This window comes from Gnatocerus cornutus, chromosome 5, assembly GCF_029298725.1.
Source record: "Gnatocerus cornutus isolate USDA-ARS CGAHR chromosome 5, icGnaCorn1.1, whole genome shotgun sequence".
Taxonomy (NCBI): Eukaryota; Metazoa; Arthropoda; class Insecta; order Coleoptera; family Tenebrionidae; genus Gnatocerus; species Gnatocerus cornutus.
This window is the reverse complement of record NC_142237.1, coordinates 18,969,081-18,987,437: the sequence shown is the minus strand read 5'-3', so window position 1 is coordinate 18,987,437 and position 18,357 is coordinate 18,969,081. Positions and strand designations below refer to the sequence as shown.

General features: G+C 36.0%; 4 protein-coding genes across 4 annotated transcripts; 3 read left to right on the top strand and 1 right to left on the bottom strand.

The window, feature by feature from the left end:
* Positions 1 to 336: 336 nt before the first annotated feature.
* On the top strand, positions 337 to 2,416 carry hb (zinc finger protein hunchback). The gene is made up of 3 exons (XM_088036391.1): positions 337 to 445; positions 500 to 604; positions 662 to 2,416. Exons 2-3 carry the CDS (start codon positions 509 to 511, stop codon positions 2,051 to 2,053), a joined length of 1,488 nt encoding a protein of 495 aa, XP_087892517.1. The 5' UTR covers positions 337 to 445; positions 500 to 508; the 3' UTR covers positions 2,054 to 2,416.
* A 6,309-nt stretch (positions 2,417 to 8,725) lies between these two features.
* LOC148175448 (sodium-dependent proline transporter-like) lies at positions 8,726 to 13,289 on the top strand. The gene is made up of 16 exons (XM_088036984.1): positions 8,726 to 8,770; positions 8,906 to 8,967; positions 9,021 to 9,036; positions 9,083 to 9,134; positions 10,936 to 10,991; positions 11,038 to 11,191; positions 11,233 to 11,364; positions 11,406 to 11,601; positions 11,646 to 11,775; positions 11,820 to 11,954; positions 11,997 to 12,234; positions 12,278 to 12,393; positions 12,436 to 12,564; positions 12,609 to 12,806; positions 12,845 to 12,976; positions 13,023 to 13,289. Exons 1-16 carry the CDS (start codon positions 8,726 to 8,728, stop codon positions 13,074 to 13,076), a joined length of 1,845 nt encoding a protein of 614 aa, XP_087893110.1. The 3' UTR covers positions 13,077 to 13,289.
* A 2,758-nt stretch (positions 13,290 to 16,047) lies between these two features.
* TfIIFbeta (transcription factor TFIIFbeta) lies at positions 16,048 to 17,115 on the top strand. Its single transcript, XM_088036478.1, has 4 exons — positions 16,048 to 16,261; positions 16,308 to 16,456; positions 16,506 to 16,717; positions 16,764 to 17,115. Exons 1-4 carry the CDS (start codon positions 16,116 to 16,118, stop codon positions 17,055 to 17,057), a joined length of 801 nt encoding a protein of 266 aa, XP_087892604.1. The 5' UTR covers positions 16,048 to 16,115; the 3' UTR covers positions 17,058 to 17,115.
* On the bottom strand, positions 17,045 to 18,351 carry beta3GalTII (beta-1,3-galactosyltransferase 6). Its single transcript, XM_088036452.1, has 2 exons — positions 17,428 to 18,351; positions 17,045 to 17,381 (listed from the first exon to the last, which is right to left on the bottom strand). Exons 1-2 carry the CDS (start codon positions 18,276 to 18,278, stop codon positions 17,105 to 17,107), a joined length of 1,128 nt encoding a protein of 375 aa, XP_087892578.1. The 5' UTR covers positions 18,279 to 18,351; the 3' UTR covers positions 17,045 to 17,104.
* Positions 18,352 to 18,357: the final 6 nt, after the last annotated feature.

The following is an 18,357-nucleotide window of genomic DNA, read 5'->3' as shown; positions in this document are numbered from 1 at the left end:
CAGAATTTTTATAATCCAACTGATGAAAGCGATGAAAGTCGGCAATTTTCCCCAATCGATTGCCCATAATTTTGCCCCGATTTTCGCCATTCCCATTACGACCCCGCAATATTTTTTAACTATTTTTAATATAACTTTTATTAAGCTCGTTTATTATTCTTCTCGAAAATAACGATTACTTTTTTAATCTGATATAAAGCTTTATTATGGCGATGTATCGTAAATCGTCGAGCTTTAGAAAGCGTCCTTAGGAGGGGATGAACTGGAGGGGTGAAGTCAAACCGAGGGTGGGAGTAACTGGACATGGCTATCTCTGATTTGGCATGGTCTACCAAAAACTTCATTCTTACTTCGGCGGTGGTCATGATCATGTCATGACAGAGAGATTTTATTATTGTATCGTCTTGTAGTGTTGTGTGGGTGCTTTTAAAAATAAACTGTTTAGGTAGGAAATAGTTGAGAAGTTTGCTTCTTTTTTTAACTATTTTTATTGTTACAGTGGCGTGAGATGATCGATATGAGTGCTAATATCATGCAAAGTGTTAATTATCAATTGGAACCAAGATCGCCACACATGGCTTGGCAAATTGGCCCCAGAACTGAGGTACGTTTTTTTTTTTTCGACATTTTCTTAAGCAGGTTTTATTTCCTCTCGTTCCAGAAACTGGAGGAAGATAAAAACGACTCTGGAGTTGCGTCTCCGGGTTCCGACAGCAGTCAAGAACAGAACTACCAATCGCCGCGGCCCCAAGGCGCGGGGAGGTTTTGTTCCACCCCCATGGTACCATCACTCTCGTTGTATGGAGTGAATCCGTACCTCAACCCCCTAACTCCGCCGAATTCCGAACCGCTGGTCTCCCCCAAAAGCGAAAAGGACGACACTGATAATACTCTGACTCCTTGTGGTTCTCCGGCTCAGATCAAAGGAGAGGATCACATCCGCAGATTGGAGATGACTCTGGAAAAAAATTTATTATTGTCCAAGAGCGAGTCTATGGACGAGATGTCCAATAAGAGCGACACGGATGAGTTTGATGAGAGTCTGAGGGTTCCAAAAGTAAACTCGCATGGTAAAATTAAGATGTTCAAATGTAAACAGTGCGACTTCGTCGCCAACACGAAGATCGACCAATGGAACCACACCAGAACCCACATCCGTGAAGATAAAATCCTGACTTGTCCCAAGTGTCCTTTTGTAACAGAGTACAAGCACCACTTGGAGTACCACCTTCGGAACCACGCCGGTTCGAAACCTTTCCAATGCAACAAATGCGATTACAGCTGTGTGAACAAATCCATGTTGAACTCCCACCAGAAGTCGCACTCTAGTGTCTACCGCTTCAGCTGCCGCGATTGCAACTACGCCACGAAGTATTGCCATTCTTTGAAACTGCATCTGCGGAGATACCAGCATAGTCCAGGCGTCGTGCTCGATGATGAAGGCAAACCGTGTCCGGACGTCATCATCGACGTGTACGGCACCCGTCGCGGCCCGAAACTCAAATCAAAGAACGAAGAACGACCGCGGAGTGAACTCCATCCATATTTGGTCCCGAGTCCACAACTACCATTCCCTCCGTACCCATTCCTGGGTGCCCAAGCTCAAGTTCAACTCCTCCAGCGGCTTTTCCAAGAGCGTCAAGCTCTAGCTGAAGAACCCGAACCTAGTAAAGTATTAGATTTGAGCAAACCGGGCTCCAGCGATCAACAGAAGAGTCGTCGCAAAGGTCCTGCGTTCAGAATCGACCCGGCGGCTTCCAACGACTCGGAGGACGAGGAAGACATGTCCACCACCATGTTCAGCAATGTCGAGGCGGTGGTCAAAGAGGAGAAAGACACTCCGGATGTTGTCGCCGCCGACAGCAACAACAACAAGGAAGAAGAGAAGAAGAGTTGCCAATACTGCGACATTTCGTTTGGGAACGACGTCATGTACACAATCCATATGGGCTACCATGGGTACAACAACCCATTCACTTGTAACATGTGCGGAACTGACTGCCCAGATAAAGTCACTTTTTTCTTGCACCTCGCACGCGTTGCTCATTCGTAATTTTTTTTAATGAGACTGATTAGGTTAGTTAGTGTAGAGTTCTTTGTAGTTTTAATTTCACTAGTCATGGGGTCGCCTCTCGATCCGAGTGCAATTTTATTATTCTATCAGTAGTTAGCGCCGTTTTTGATTAGATCAATGTAACTTATTTTTTGATATTTTCGGTACTAGTGTTTTAATGATAGTCGTCTAAGTTTATCATATTTTTGTACCTAATTGTGGGGCCATCATATAAGACTGATTTGTAAATACATTCGATGTTTTGTATAGCATTGCAGTGCTCGAGCTGAAATCAAAAGATTGTGTACGATAGTTGTGTGTATTATACTATTGTTTAAGCCAAATAATAAAAGCTAAGATGCAGGTTCTCGTCTTATTTCTAAAAACTCTGCTAAAAATGCAAGGTTTTACGCATTGCAAAATCCTTATTTTGTCTTAAAAAACTCTTAAGATTCACTCAACAATTAAGCGATTTTTTTCTAATATCTTAATTTAGGTTTTTTTTTTCGAGATCAAAACTTTACAGAATTGGCGAAATTTTGTTGCAATCGATGAAGCATTTTAAAAATTTGAAGCGAAAAATTAAAAATTCGTACTTTTTTGAATAGAAATTTGTAGTGAAAATAATTTGGCAAGCATTCATGGATTGTAGGTAAATTTGTACACATCAGTTAATTATAAAACTTCTAACAACTAAGAGAAAACCCATTGATGATTTCGTGCAGATTTCTGTTATTTTCTTGCAATTCAGCCGTTGAATCTTGATGAAAATTGATGGTTTTGTAGATTTCGAGCTCTTCTTTGCGAATTCAAGCCAGAAAACGGCGAAAATCAGCGAGAAATCGTCATTTTGTTCGCCTAAATTTCAGCGACTTTTCCGTGGTCAGTCGTGGTCACAGTTGGCATCAATCGAAAAAGTGAAGATTTTATTTTTTTTTTCATTTTAGTATTTCGAAATCTGAAATGAAAATAACTCGGAAACCAATGATCACAGGTTTATTTTACGCACACCAGAGAACTCCTCATGTAATTCTGCTTAAGATGAAAGCAACTAACTTCATAATGTGAAAAACGCGGAGTTTTAACAGCCTGCAAAAATGGTGGATGCGCCAAAACTGTGAATGATTTCTTTGAAATTCTATCCACTTTCCACAATTCGGTACCTCAGAAGCAGAAACTATAGTTTCGAGAAAATTAACAAAACAGATATTCTAAAAAATCGCGGTGGTGTTAATAATCTCTTTTCAAATATGCAATTTAAGAGCTAATTGCGAATTATTGATGACTGTTTATTTCAAATCGTGCGTAATAGACGTAACCTTTGATCCAAAAATAATTTTTTGGGCATATTTTTACACTTGGTTCCTTATGCTTCTAAGAAAAATTATCTGGACTTAAGTCCCATTTAATCTAGAAACTTTCAAAAAAAAAAATTAAAATGTTTTTACAAAAAAAAGGTAATTCTTTATTAGAAATAATGGATATTAAAGTTAACCGAAATTTAGCAACTTCTATGGACTATTTAACCTTAAAAAAACTTTCACAAATTTTGTTCTTGTGACACCAAAAATGTCGAAATTTTAGTTTTTTTTGTAAATTTTTTTAGCTACTCGAAATAAAAATTTCTACAAATTTTTCTTTTTACTTTAAATTTTTGTAAATTGGCACTCTAAATAAGACAGTCAAGAGTGATAATCTCCACAAATTTTGTTAAAACCACATAAAAAATAAAGAAATTACAGGGTTTTAAAAAAATTGGTGGCATTTTTTTTTGGTCTTAAAACGAAGATTTCTAAAAATTTGACTTTTTGATCAAAATTTCTGCAAATTAGTGATATTACAAAAACAAACAAAAGAAACAACATGCATAAATTTTGTTCCTGTCACAATAAAAATTACAAAATTACAGTGTTGAAAAAAAGACATTTTCAAAGTTGTTCAAATAGAAATTTCTAAATATTCTTCTTTTTGATTTAAATTTTTCTAAATCGACATTCTTAATAAGATAGTCGAGAGTGATAATCTCCACAAATGTCGTTAAAGTCGCATAAAAAATAAAGGAATTACAGGATCTTAAAAAATAGTGACATTTTTTTAATCTTAAAACTAAAATTTAAAAAAAAAAATTAAATTTTAAAAATTCGATTTTTTGATCTAAATTTTTGCAATAAGTGATATTACTAAAACAAACAAAAGAAAAAACATTCATAAATTCGTTCCTGTCACACTAAAAATATCGAAATTACAGTGTTGAAAAAATTGACATTTTCACAGTTGTCCAAATAGAAATTTCTAAATATTCTTCTTTTTGATTTAAATTTTTCTAAATCGACATTCTTAATAAGATAGTCGAGAGTGATAATCTCCACAAATGTCGTTAAAGTCACATAAAAAATAAAGGAATTACAGGATCTTAAAAAAATAGTGGCATTTTTTTAATCTTAAAACTAAAATTTAAAAAAAAAAATTAAATTTTAAAAATTCGATTTTTTGATCTAAATTTTTGCAATAAGTGATATTACTAAAACAAACAAAAGAAAAAACATTCATAAATTCGTTCCTGTCACACTAAAAATATCGAAATTACAGTGTTGAAAAAATTGACATTTTCACAGTTGTCCAAATAAAAATTTCTAAATATTTTCCTTTTTGGTTAAAATTTTCTAAATTGACATTCTTAATAAGACAATCGAGAGTGACAATCTCCACAAATGTCGTTAAAATCGCATAAAAATTAAGGAATTACAGAATCTTAAAAAAAATTGGTGGCATTTTTTGGTTTTAAAACCAAAATGTCTAAAAATTCGACTTTTTGATCTAAATTTTTGCAAATAAGTGATATTACTAAAACAAACAAAAGATAAACATTCATAAATTCGTTCATGTCACACTAAAAATATCGAAATTACAGTGTTGAAAAAAATTGACATTTTCACAGTTGTCCAAATAAAAATTTCTAAATATTCTCCTTTGAGTCTAAAATTTTCTAAATCGGCACTCTTAATAAGACAGTCATGACTTATAAATTCCACAAATTTGGTTATAGTGGCATTAAAAATGAAGAACTTACAGATCGTTAAAAATTTTTGGTCACATTTTTCTTTAATTAAAATTTTTTTTTTGCTCCTATAAATCAAAATTTTTAAAAATTCTCTTTTCCGGTCTAAATTTTTTTAAATCGACACCTTAAATAAGGTAGTTGAGAGTGACAATCTTCAAAAATGTCGTTAAAATCGCATACAAAATAAAAAAAATACAGGCTCTTAAAAAAAATTGCTGCCATTTTTTGGTCTTATATTTATAATTTTAATGGAATGTTCCAATACACGGATTTTTTTCTTTAGTATTTCCAAATAATATATGTTCTTGCCTTTATCAGCAATTTGGGTAAGTTTTGATCAGTTGATTTAGACCTGTAAGGAGTTGTTTCTTTATGCTTCTAACATGATGACTTAGTTCCTCAGAGAAACCTAAAATTGTTCTGACTTAAAGAAGATGTAAAGAGTTATAAAAGACATTATTTAACTTATTTTTCACAAAAATTGGAGACCCTTATTCTTCTGAGGTACCGAATTATTGATTCCTCTAAATTTGCCTCCGCCTGAAAAAAGCCATTGTAAAGAACCACTCAAAGCTTTCAGCCCCATCAAGGGCGTCTCCGCACATCCACGTGCTCATGGGGTCAAATGTCGTCAGTTTTGTTACACCACCGGAAGTAGCTAAGAGGTTGCACTGTCAAAAACATCGTCCCCTTGCGCGATGCCTTATGAATGAATCTGTTTTAAGGAAATGGGGGAAACGCGGAATAAAATATAGCTGTATGCATGCACATGTGGGAGAGATTTAGTTTTTATGTGCACCTTGTTCAAGGAATGGGCAGAGGTTAAGTAGAAAAATGTGTTGCGCGTTTGGGACGAAAATAAAAAATCAGTGTGGTCTTACTATTACTACTAATTGATTGTAATTAGTAATGAGCTGAGGTATTTTACTATAAGTTTATTGGTTTTTAATTGTGTGTTATCATGACTGATAATGACTCAACTTGAGCAGATGGTATTCTGATGAGAAAATAACGAACAGAAGAGTCCGTGCGCACTTTCGAATTTTTATTGAGTTATTTGGGAATTTGTCGTTTTCGACAGATGCCCAGTTTCAAATTAAATTTTTCTGTTGCTCCCCCACCTCATAAGCCATCGCCAGGGTTAAATCGGAAGGATCGAAAGCACAATGAAACGAAAGAGAATTCGGACAATGGTGTGGGGTGGACACGCCATTATTTCCGATGTTACATTTATCACCAACAATTGAAAATAGCGCTTTGACCATTCGGACATTCGAAGAAACGCGTAATCCCAGCTTACGAGCCAATTTAATGGCTTTAATTGTCACATCCCCATCGCACACATGAATTATTTTTGAATTGAAAGGCGCCATATGCGTGGGACAGCTCGTGAGAAAATCTCCAATTCCAATAAAAAAATTCCAGTACATCCCTGAAATTGATATAGTACAAACGCGTGCCTTTTTTACCCACGAGGGGAGTTTTTTCCCTCGCTATTTACACGGAAATAAAAAACGGCACGCGACTTCCCCTATTTAAAAAGATCCAACCGGGGGGGCTCGAGCCTCTTATAATTGGTGCCGCTTTTTTATGAGGGTTAAAAATGTACCTGTCGTAGGGTTAACCCCGAGGGGGATTTTTTATGCTCTTTACGACCACGCCTCGATTCGAGAACAAAATGGTGGAAATTTAAATTCGGTGTGATGGACGGGTTTTCACCCCCAACACACATTTATCATTAAATGCTTTTATAAGGGCGGTAAGGACTACTTTTCATGGGAGTTAGTACAAGGGGTGAGTCACACTGACCAGTGGTCAGTATTGCAGGGGACAGATGAATAATTGCAAACTGGTCATGAACGGAACAAATTCGGGAGGGGCGGGAAAATTGGAGAAAATGCAATTTGGTCGTGCTGATGCGAAAGGAATTATTAGCTTGCTTAATTGAATTTTAAGCCAGGGTAGAATTGGCTAAGTTTTTAAAAAACGAAAAATATTGATTGTTCGTAGAATTTTTAAAAAAATTGTAATTTAGCACAGGAGGTAAATAAACAAGTCAAAAGTAGAAACTTCACCAAATCCTTCTGTTTTAGAATGAAGACTGCCTTAGTTTTACAATTTGTTGCTCTTCTACAGTATGAAAATTACTAAAAATTTACATTATTTGGCTAAAAATTTGTAACTTAGCACAGTAATTAAGCTACTCAGAAGTAGTGACTGCTTAAAATTTTATTGTTTAAGGACATAAATTGCCAAAATTATAATATGTTGTAGAAAAAATTAAAATTTCAAAGCGTTCTGTGGATTTTTTTTTAAATCTTTAGTAAATAGTAAATAAACAAGTCTAAAGTAGTAACAGCACCAAATCTAACTGTTTTAAAACAAAAACTGCTAAAGTTTAGAAAACAGTTAAAAATTTTTGTTCGTCTAGAATAAGAAAATTTCTAAAAATTCAAAGTTTTTTTCAAAACAGTAATTAGACTATTCGGAAGTAGTGACACCTATAAATTTTATTATTTTAAGATCAAAATTTCCCAAATTATAAAATTTAGTAAAAAAACCTAAACATTTTTAAATCGTTTCTTTAAAAAAAAATCTAAAATTGTTATTTCTTGTTCGAAAATGTCGTTTTGTGCAGTAATTAAACAAGTGTAAAGTAGTAATGCCGCCAAATTCTTCGGTTTTAGAATGAAAACTGCCCAAAGTTACGGAAGTTTCTAGAAAACGGTTAAAATTTTTCGTTGTTCTAGAATTTTATTCTAGCATATGACAATTCCTAAAAATTCACATTCTACTTAGAAGTAGCAACTTCTCAAAATTTTATTGTTTTACGTTACAAATTATCAAAGTTATAAAATTTAGTAGAAGAAAATCTAAAAAAATATAAACAATTTAGTTAAAAAAAAAATCTAAAAATTCTGTTTTATTTTCTAAAATGTTGTATTTTAGTACAGTAAATAAACAAGTTTAAAGTAGTAGCGGCATCAAATCTTATTGTTTTAGAACAAAAACTACTGAAGTTACAGGATTCAGTAGAAAACGTAGAAAAGTAGCGATTCCTCTAAATTTATTTATTTTAGAATCAAAATTGTCAGTAATAAAATTTAGTAGAAAAAACATTTTTAAATCGTATCGTTAAAAATAATTCTAAAATTTGTATTTATCGTCCTAAAATGTTATAATTTTGCGTAGTAAATAAACAGGTTTAAAGTAGTAACGCCACCAAATCCTTCAGCTTTAGAATGAAAACTGCCCAAAGTTACAGAAGTTTCTAGAAAACGGTTAAAATATTTCGTTGTTCTAAAATATTAAAATTACTAATAATTCAACTTAGAAGTAGCGACTTCTCAAAATTTTATTGTTTTACGTTACAAATTACCAATGTTATAAAATTTAGTAGAAAAAAATTTAAACCATTTTGTTCAAAGAAAAATTTGACAAATTTTGGTCAAAAAAAAATTCTATTTCATTTTCTAAAATTTTGTAATTTAGTACAGTAAATAAACAAGTCTAAAGTAGTAACGGTATCAAATCCTATTGTTTTAGAACAAAAACTATTGAAGTTACAAGATTTAATAGAAAACTGTTAACAGTTTTTGTTCATCTAGAATATGAGAATTTCTAAAAATTTACATTCTTCTCTTAAAATTTTCTTAGTGTGCACAATATAATTAAACTTTCCGAAAGTAGTGATTTCTCTAAATTTATTTATTTTAGAATCAAAATTGTCAGTTATAAAATTTAGTAGAAAAAAGTTATAAAATTTAGTAGAAAAATTTAAACATTTTTAGATCATATCGTTAAAAATAATTCTAGAAATTTTATTTATTGCCCTAAAATGTTGTAATTTGGCGTAGTAAATAAACACGTCTAAAGTAGTAACGCCACCAAATAGTATTGTTTTAGAATTAAAATTGCTAATGTTATAGCATTTTATACAAAATGGGTAAAATTTTTGTTTATTTAAGAAAATAAAAATTTCTAAAAATTCACAATGTTCTCCTTTAATTTCACAACTTGGTACAGATATTAAACTACTCAAGAGTAATGATAATTTGCCAAAGTGTTATGTAAACAAACAAAATGTTTAGATTGTTCGGTAGAAATAGTTTCTAAAAATTTTATTTCTTTTCACAAAATTTAGCACAATAGAATTAGTGTTTCAGAATCAAAATTGTCAAAATTATAGAATTTAATGCACAACGGGTTAAAATTTTTGTTTATTTAGATTATAAAATGTTCTAATAATTCCCATCTTATAAAATATTTTAACTTGGCACAGTTAATAAATTAATTTTAAGTAGTAACGCGTCCAAACTCCACAGTTTCAAAATCAAAATTGCCAAGTTTGCTATTGATCTAGGATAAGAAAATTTCAAAGAATTCATATTCTTGTTTTAAAATGTTGCAACTTATTTTTTTAATAAGTCCTTTCCTTCAAACCTCTGCCCTGCAAAATTTCTTAATTCCGCCCGTGTTCTCCCCAAATTAACATCCCCACAAATTGATTTAAAACAATGCCAGATGTTTGGAAACGCCGAAACAGAAAATCTATAATTACATGTTCGTTCCGAAGCTTTTGCTTGAAACAAATGGCACGTGCTATATTTATTTCCGATCCATTATGTCATTAGCCGTTAAAACAGCCCCAAGATCATTAATTTTCCTTTTGCAACTAATGAAATCGCAACTTAAATTAACTCCATAAAAAATCTTTACAGAAGAGAGGGTCCACCCTAAGTAGCACGTTTCTCTGAAGAAATCAATACATTCGATACATCTCGTTTACACTTTTTCGAGGGGTGGCTGAATCCAAAAACTTCGAGACATTTTAACGGTCTTGAAGTCGTCGCAGCTGCCGGCAAAAAAAATCGACGTCTGCGGTCAATAAAACTAAATCTCTGACAGCTTTCTATACATCACCGAGGGTGATTATTCTTGGTATTTCTGTACGGAGGAGTAATTAACGGGACTTGGCGGGGTGGGTTTGCTTACCTGTTGAGCAAAAAAACAACCCTTACTTTTATTATTTTATTGCAACCCTTTGACTTGAACCGCGCCGAGATAACGGGGTTTATGGTTTAACTCTTTAACGGTCAGATAAGTTCCGTTAGCAACGGCACAATTTTTTGCTGGAAATAACTGTGAAATTGTTATTAAAATGCAGCCTGATAATCTCCTCCAGCGCACGTCACACACCCATCAAAACACCCATCCTAGACCATATCAGCTGTCACTTCATATCTCGAAAGTATTGTATCATTGACTTATTTTTTCCTTTTTCTATACCTTTCATCATTATTCACAATTTTGTCCTTCCGTTTAGCTCGCACTCCCATACCATCGAGAGATTACTACCAGCTTAACCCATGAGCCCATTGGTACTAACCAGGGCAACACAGTAAACACTGTGTGGTTTACACAGTCTGCCCAATCCATCAAAGAACTGTCCGCCCGAGCATTCTATAGAATGGTAAAAAACAGCGTTGAATCCACCAAAAACACTCACAGTCTCAGCTCAATAACCACATTTTTCGGCATTATTTTGTATTTTTCTCTCTCTCGAGATGTCGTTAAAATTGGGTGGCGGAATCTTTGGTCAGCATGTGGCATATGGGGGCTGAAATCTTAGCGTGGTAGTGGTAGAGCTACTTCCTTTCATTTTTTTCAGGTTTAATCTGACCAGGATAATTGGCAACGTGGATAATTTCCCCGTCACATTAAAACTGACAATTCTATTTATTCATGTCAGGCCAATTATCATCTAAAATGCGGTACGACCTCCGCAGCATCTCCCAAGCCGACACTTTCTACAACGAAGACTCCTACATCACCTTATTGAGACCAAGAGACGGCACCGGCACTGCTGCAGGCAGTGTAAGCTCCCTGGAAGATCTCCAAACTCTTTACCGACAATTTTCAGACTGCGCCTTCCGACATGTTCTCCACATTCAAAAGTTTCCCTGACCCAGAAACTTGGTTCCATCGAGTTAAACTGGCGTTTCGTGTCTTCAGTTTCTGTTTAGGACCAGCGAATGTGTGGAGATTCCCCGAGCAGTCGTTGAAATTTGGAAACGGTCGGTACTACTTCAGTTAATCTCTTCTGACTTTCTTTTAGCCAGTTACGTCTACTTGTACCTTGCCTACACAGCGCTGTTCAGCACCTCTTTGTTGGTTTTCGAGCTGAGTTTGAGTCAGTACTTTTACAAAGGTTTTGCGAAGATTTTGGCATTTTGCCCGGCACTGGAAGGTACTTCTGAGTGTTTTAAAGTAGCTAAACGTGCATTTTAGGGATAACTCTTGCCATGGTACTCTACTGCATCATGGCGAATTTGGTGTACAACGTGGTGATGATGTACTCTCTAGTTTACGTTTTCACGGCTTGGTCGAAGAGGATGTCGCATTCGTACTGCTCGGAGCGCCTGAAAGAGCACGGCTGCGATGAAAGCGCAAACTTGACACGGACTCCCGAGCAGCTTTACTTGGAGTGAGTGAACTGGAGGATTTCCAACATAATCTCGTTAATTCTAGTCTGTTTGTGAACAAATTCATAGATATTGAGGGTGGCGACCAGTACAACTATCGCAACGCCACTATACTGGTCTTGGTCTACACCTTCCTAGGTCTAATTCTCATCTTCGGTCTCTTTAAGAACCCATGGGTCTGTATCGCCCCCAGAACCTCACCTCTGACTCAAACTTTTAGATTCCCATCGTCATGAGCTCCTCCACCTTCCTAATCCTCCTGTACGTGGCTGTGGTGAGCTCCACCACGAAAGGCGCCCTGCAGGGCCTCTCCAGAATGTTCATCCCAACAAAAAACGATTTGGGAAACCTCAAAGTGAGTCTTATTCACCCCATTTTCACCTCTAATTTTCCCCAGACGTGGGTGTACCCGTTTGAACAAACCATAGTGACTCTTGGCGTTGGTACCGGACCTTTGACCACCTTCTGGACGATTTCAACAATCAAATACTGGTCGCGGTACGACTGCATGATCATCAACGTCTTTGTGGTTCTTTCTACTTTGTTAGCAGGAATTATAATGTTTAGTGCTGCAGGAGTTGCAGCGCGTGAAAACAACAGTACGATTGATGCGATTGTTGCTTTGAGCCGTGAAGGTGAGGATGATGGGTCAGTGATGGGTTTTCATGGTTGTTTTAGAGGTCGGGACGTTTGTCATCGTAACAAAGTTGTTTAACAGTATGAGCAGTGGTCTAGGGAAATTTACACTCTTTTTGTATTATTTAATGTTGTTTTGTACCTGCTTCTTTACCACGGTAAGAAAATGCAATGAAAGAATGTTTTTTACACTTTTCTAGCTGGAATACACACAGATCATTCTTCATTACATCAGCACTTACATCAGTTTCAAGCGCCACCGAAGAGAAACCACTATTTTAGTCTGCTCGGTTTTGTGCATCTTCATCACCAACATCGACGTAACAAAGGTACTGAAAAAAACTCTCTCTGGTCGCTACTAACACCACCCCAGCTTGGCTACCCTCTGATGATGGCCATCAACGAGTTTTTTATAGGAACGGCTCTCCTCATTATTCTGTTCTTTGAGTTTTCTTCAGCGTCCTACTACTATGGGATGACGACGTTCTGCGACGACATCGAGTTCATGTTGAGCTTCTTACCTCATTACTACTTCAAGTCCACGTGGTACCTCCTTCCGGTGCTTTTTCTGGTAAGTATCTTGAGCTAGAATCTAGCGAATGCTGGTAGTTTTTTTTCGTTGCGTCGCTCTTTGTGAAGTTCCAAGAGAAGAGAAATGAGTACGAAACGGTTGCTTTGTCGCTAAGTATAGTACTAACATTGGTACCAATTTTTGGTGTCGCTGCGTCTAAAATTGCAAAGGTAAGAGAAACTGTGAGAAATGAGAAAATTGAGACGATTTTTCCAGAGAAGAAAACGCGTAACTTCCCGCCGCAGTTCCGAAGATGGAGGGCCGCAATGAAACGACTTTGTACCTGAAACTCAAACAAGTCTTTACAAATTTTCCGCAAGTCACCCTTAAAGGACTCTGAAAAAACCACACACGTGCATAATGCGGCCCCCGTTCAAAAACGCATTAAAAGTTTTTAAGACGAGGAGTACGAAGTATTAAAGATCATATTGTGATACCCGTGACCTGACAATTCTTGTGGATGATTGATCATCCGAAATCCAGCTGCCCGTGTTATTTTTCGTCGCGTGTTTTACAATATGGCTATCTACTAATAAAATTATCCCCTCAAAAATGTAAAAAGGGCGGTTTTGCGCGTGCTTAGCACGCTTTCATGAGGGTAGCGAAAGTCTAATAATAAAAAAACGCAGGGTGCACTTTATGTGTGTTATGTACTGGATTTACATAGGGGTGCTGCACATACAAAGAACGAGGGGATTTTTTGCGAGGGTTATTTTCGGAGGGAGATTTTTTGCTCGGGCACGTGTAATCTCGGTGTTGGGTGAGAGCTTTTTAGGTGGTTTTTTATGTGGAACAGGTAAGGGTTTTTTTAGTGGCAGCTTCAGGTGGATGCAGGTTGTTCATGACTTTGGGGAGGATTTTTTAACGCGCGAAAACGCGCAGATTTCCGTGTTTTTGTGTAAGCCAAGTCACATTCGAGCCTTTGAGGACCATAATGGACCGTATAACCCTAAGTAGCCGTGTGCAGACCACCACCTGCCTTTTTACTGACCACTGGCAAAAAATCAAGAAGTGTGCCTGAAAAGAAACAACACAAAACGTGGTTGTATCGAGAAATTTGTAGTTTCGTATTTTTTACGTTTATCTTGATGTTTACGGTTCAGCTGTTTGAGACGCACAATTGACAAAATCTGATAGCATCGTTTCCCTAAAACTACTTATTCAGGGACACGCATGCAATCGCCCGTAAAAAACGGCAGTGATAACATCAAGCCTGATAAAATTTAGATGTTTTCTGCAACATTTTGTAATCATTATAAAATTACCGTGGGCTTTGAACGCACGTAACAAAGAACTGGTAAGACCACTTTGAATGGATTTCGTTCTATTGAATTTCGCTTTTTTCGACAAAAATGTGCATCGACTACTTCAGTGAGCGGTCAGATCTTTTCATTGATGGCTCAGGCAAGTACTCCTGCATACCACCAGATTAGTGGAGGTTCACAATAAACACTTTTTCTACCTCTAGACTAGTTACATGTTTTTTGTTTAAAAAGAGGTTTCGAGTTTTAATTTGAGCACGAGAATAGTGTCCACAAACCGATCGAAGCCGAATTGAAGGTCCAGCACCTGGCCAGAGCCGCACATGTGCCATACAAAGAACCTAAATCGTGACAGCCCGACGATTGTCATTGATATTTTATTTATTAGCCCATGGAACACGAGCGGACGTTTCCTAACGTTTGCTTTGAACGACCACTAAAAGGACGACTGGAAAAAAAGCGGAGAAAAAGAGAACCTGGCCTATGGCCGAGCGGTTTTAATTACACGATTATGTTAATCCTTGCCTGTTAATTATCTTCAATTGCTATATTTGCTTTCATACAATTTTTTTTCTGTGACAGAAGTAGTACCAACCGTTTCTAACTTTCAACGACTGCTCAAACATTCGCTGCTTCTAAATACAAATTAAGAACTTAAAACGTTATTTGGAGCTCGATGGAACAAAGCTCTTGGTTGATGGAAGTTCTTGAAAGTGTACAAACGATCTGATATTGATGTTAAAGTTGGAAAAACTTCAAAAAAGTCTTAGATTTCCATAGTGCCTTCAGTTAAAAAAAATAGTTCGCGACCTGAGAACGATAAGGTTGTAATTAACATTTGCATTAAATTGATCAGTGTTCACGAAAACAGTGATATCTCTTTAATTTATTAAGTATTTATATTAAGACATAATCAATTAATAGGGGGGGGGGGGGGCATTTTGTCTTGTTAAAGTATTAATTTACTTCTTTTTTATACTTGATAGAAAATGTTTAAAACAAAATTGCAAAACAACAATTTAAATTCTCACAAAAAATCACTTAGAACCTTATAATTCTCACGTCGCGAGTTATTAATAATGAGATTCATTTTTAGTTGTTTATCGGCTTAAATATTTTGAAGAGTTTTTGGGCGATTATAAGAGACTTAAGAGATCTTTGGGATTACTAAAAAGATAAAAATATGCCTTTTGCAAAAATTGTTCTAAATATTCATTATTTTAAAGCAATTTCTGACCCCTACCGAAGTGCATAGGAAATAGTGCAAAACTCCATTACTTTTTATGGTCATGAATTAACATTTGGAGTTTTGATTTTTTTTGTACGAGTAGATAATCCTGAAATGTACACGAAAAACTCTTTAATTTTCAAAAATACCAAACATATTTTTATAAAAAAAATTAGATTAATGCCCTTTTACGTGCTCAGTTTAAGAATTTTTGCTTGAATTACTACTTTGATAGACAAAAGGTTGATTTACAAAAACCACACAAAACTTTTAATTCTGATTAAATATTTAACATCATGTTAAAGTGACATGTGACCGTTTTTCCGTCAATCAAATTTGAGCAATCGTTGAATTAGTTGCGAGATTTACTCAATTTCAATTAAATTATTGAGTATACCAACACAAAGAATTTTGTTTTATATCTGGGCAACTGTTCTTTTCCAAAATTAATAGTTTCTTTAAAAAAAATTAAATGTAAAAATTAAAACTCAAGATAATCATTATCAAAATGACTACATTTAACATAATTGCAGTTGTAATGCATTTTTCCCCACTATGAATAAATATTACATGTTAATAAAACGCTTTGACTTTGATAATAAAATTATTAAATAAATTATTTAACATTTTTCTACTAAAATTCAAACATTTAGTTTTGTATAGGCAACACATTATACACATTAAATACAAAAACGCCTGGTTTTTTTAATTTTCCAGAATTGGTATCTAGCTTCTCCCTAACTGCCTGACACTTACATTTGACATTTGATTTTGACACAATTATAACCTAACAACACTGGTACTTTTCCAATCAACACAATGTCGAAAGATTCCCATATTGACCGCGATTTAGACCTATCCAACGCAAATCGTGGCGTCTGGCTCGTCAAAGTTCCCAAATACGTGGCAAATAGATGGGAAAAGGCCCCCAGCGACATGGAAGTAGGAAAACTAAAAATTTGCAAGTAAGTAACAACTCAAATTTGGTACTGTAATAGCTGATTAAACAAGGTCTGGCGCTAAGGCACAAGTGTCTCTAACGCTATCATCCGCAATTTTGAATCTGAGCGAGCCTGGCGAAGAACCCATTCCAAAAGATCACAGATTGGATGTGTCGAAAGTCACCCAGCAGACGTTGGGGGTTTTCTCGCATGTTATCCGTGAGTGAGTTGGATTGTGCATGTCGTTTTCTAAAGTTGTGATTTGTAGCCTCGCAAACTGACGCTGTGATACCAGAAACTGAGAAGTTGTACATGGAAGGGAAAATTGTGCAGAAATTGGAGTGTAGGCCTTATGCCGATAATTGCTACATGAAGCTGAAGTTGGAATCAATCAGGAAAGCGTCTCTTCCGACTCGAAAAGTCAAGCAATTGGAGAGAGTCGTCACGTCGTATAAACCAGTCTCTGATCATAAAAACAACGTAATTGCAATTTCGCCTCTTTTCGTCTTCTATTTTGTGATTTTAGATTGAATACATGGAGAGGAAGAAAGCTGAAGGAAAGAAGGCTCGTGACGATAAGGACGCAGTACTGGAGATGTTGTTTGCAGCCTTTGAAAAGCACCAGTACTACAACATTCGCGATCTGGTCAAAATCACCAAACAACCAATCACTTATTTAAAAGAGATCCTCAAAGAAGTGTGCAACTACAATTTAAAGAACCCCCACAAAAACATGTGGGAGTTGAAACCTGAATATAGGCACTACAAGCAGCCTGAAGTCAGTGATGAAAAGAAAGACTCTCAATCTGATGATGATTAAGTTTTATTTATTTTATGGCTCTTTAATGTGGTTTAAATACACTAAATTTAGTCCTTAACGCTACAGCATTGACTAGGGGGCACAGCCCAATTGTAGAAGTAGTAACGCCTTTTTATAACGTTCATGTTACACAAATTGTTGGAAGCGACGATGTTGTCGTACATTTTCAGCATGTCGTCTTTTGATATGTTGTGTGTGATCAAATAGTGGTTTTGGCAGCCCCGTGAAGTCCACTCCGTATCAAATCTAATGTCGTGAATCCTAAGGACGTTGTTGACTGAAGACAGCCAAATTCCCACGCTCACATCTTCAGCGTTGTAAGTCCTGCAAAAAACCGTAAGAAAGGTTGAATTTTCACGGATTTACGTACCTAAAACTGTCTTGATTCTTGGCAATGAAAGAGACTAGTTTCTTTGATAGAATGTAGCCCCCACCGAGGGCGTAAGGGGGGTACCGATCGCAAACGATCCAGTTGGATTGTTTCCACTTCCCGGACGCCTTAATGCGGGCATTTCCATGGAAGTAGCCCCAGTACAATTGTACGTCATGCTTCACCTGATTCTCGTTCATTTGCAAGTTCGTGCGAATGAACGGAGACGATGTGTCTTCAATCAAAGTCTTGGAATGTCTCAACTCTGATTTTACGTAAATTAACTCAATGTTGGCAACTTCCGTCGACAATTTGTCCAACCTGACAAAACTATCATCATCACACTTTAAAACGTATTTAAATCCAAGTCCATAATCAAATTGTTCACTCAGCCATTCAAAACTCTTCAAAACTTTCATTGTAAGATTCTCGTAACTATCATACATTGGAAGAATTAGAATATCACTAAACTGAGACTGTTCTGTGGTTAAATGTAAGAGATCATCCACAGACAACCCGAGACTCCCTATAACGAAATAATGCTTCATTTTAAACTTAACGTTTTCGTTTTCTGGGCTTGTATCGACCAGTTGCAGCCACGTTTGACGCACAACGTTACGCTTGTCGAGGTTCTTGGGGGCTGAGAAAATCAACACAATGAGATCAGGGTTCTTCAACTTCGAGTTCCTCATTATATTGTATTCGCGATCGGAGTCTTCGAGTTTGCAGGTTCTATCAATGGGGGTTAGATTTATGGTTAACATGCAGCCGAGGAGGAACGAGAATGCCATCAAAAGAGGCGTCTTATAGTATTTCAGTTTACTGACTTTTCTTCGCATCGCATCAAGCATTGTTCTGGGGCTACGGGAACATGTTATGAAATTTGAAGTTGACACTTAACCTAAAAAGTGACTTAGGAACTTCGGGGGT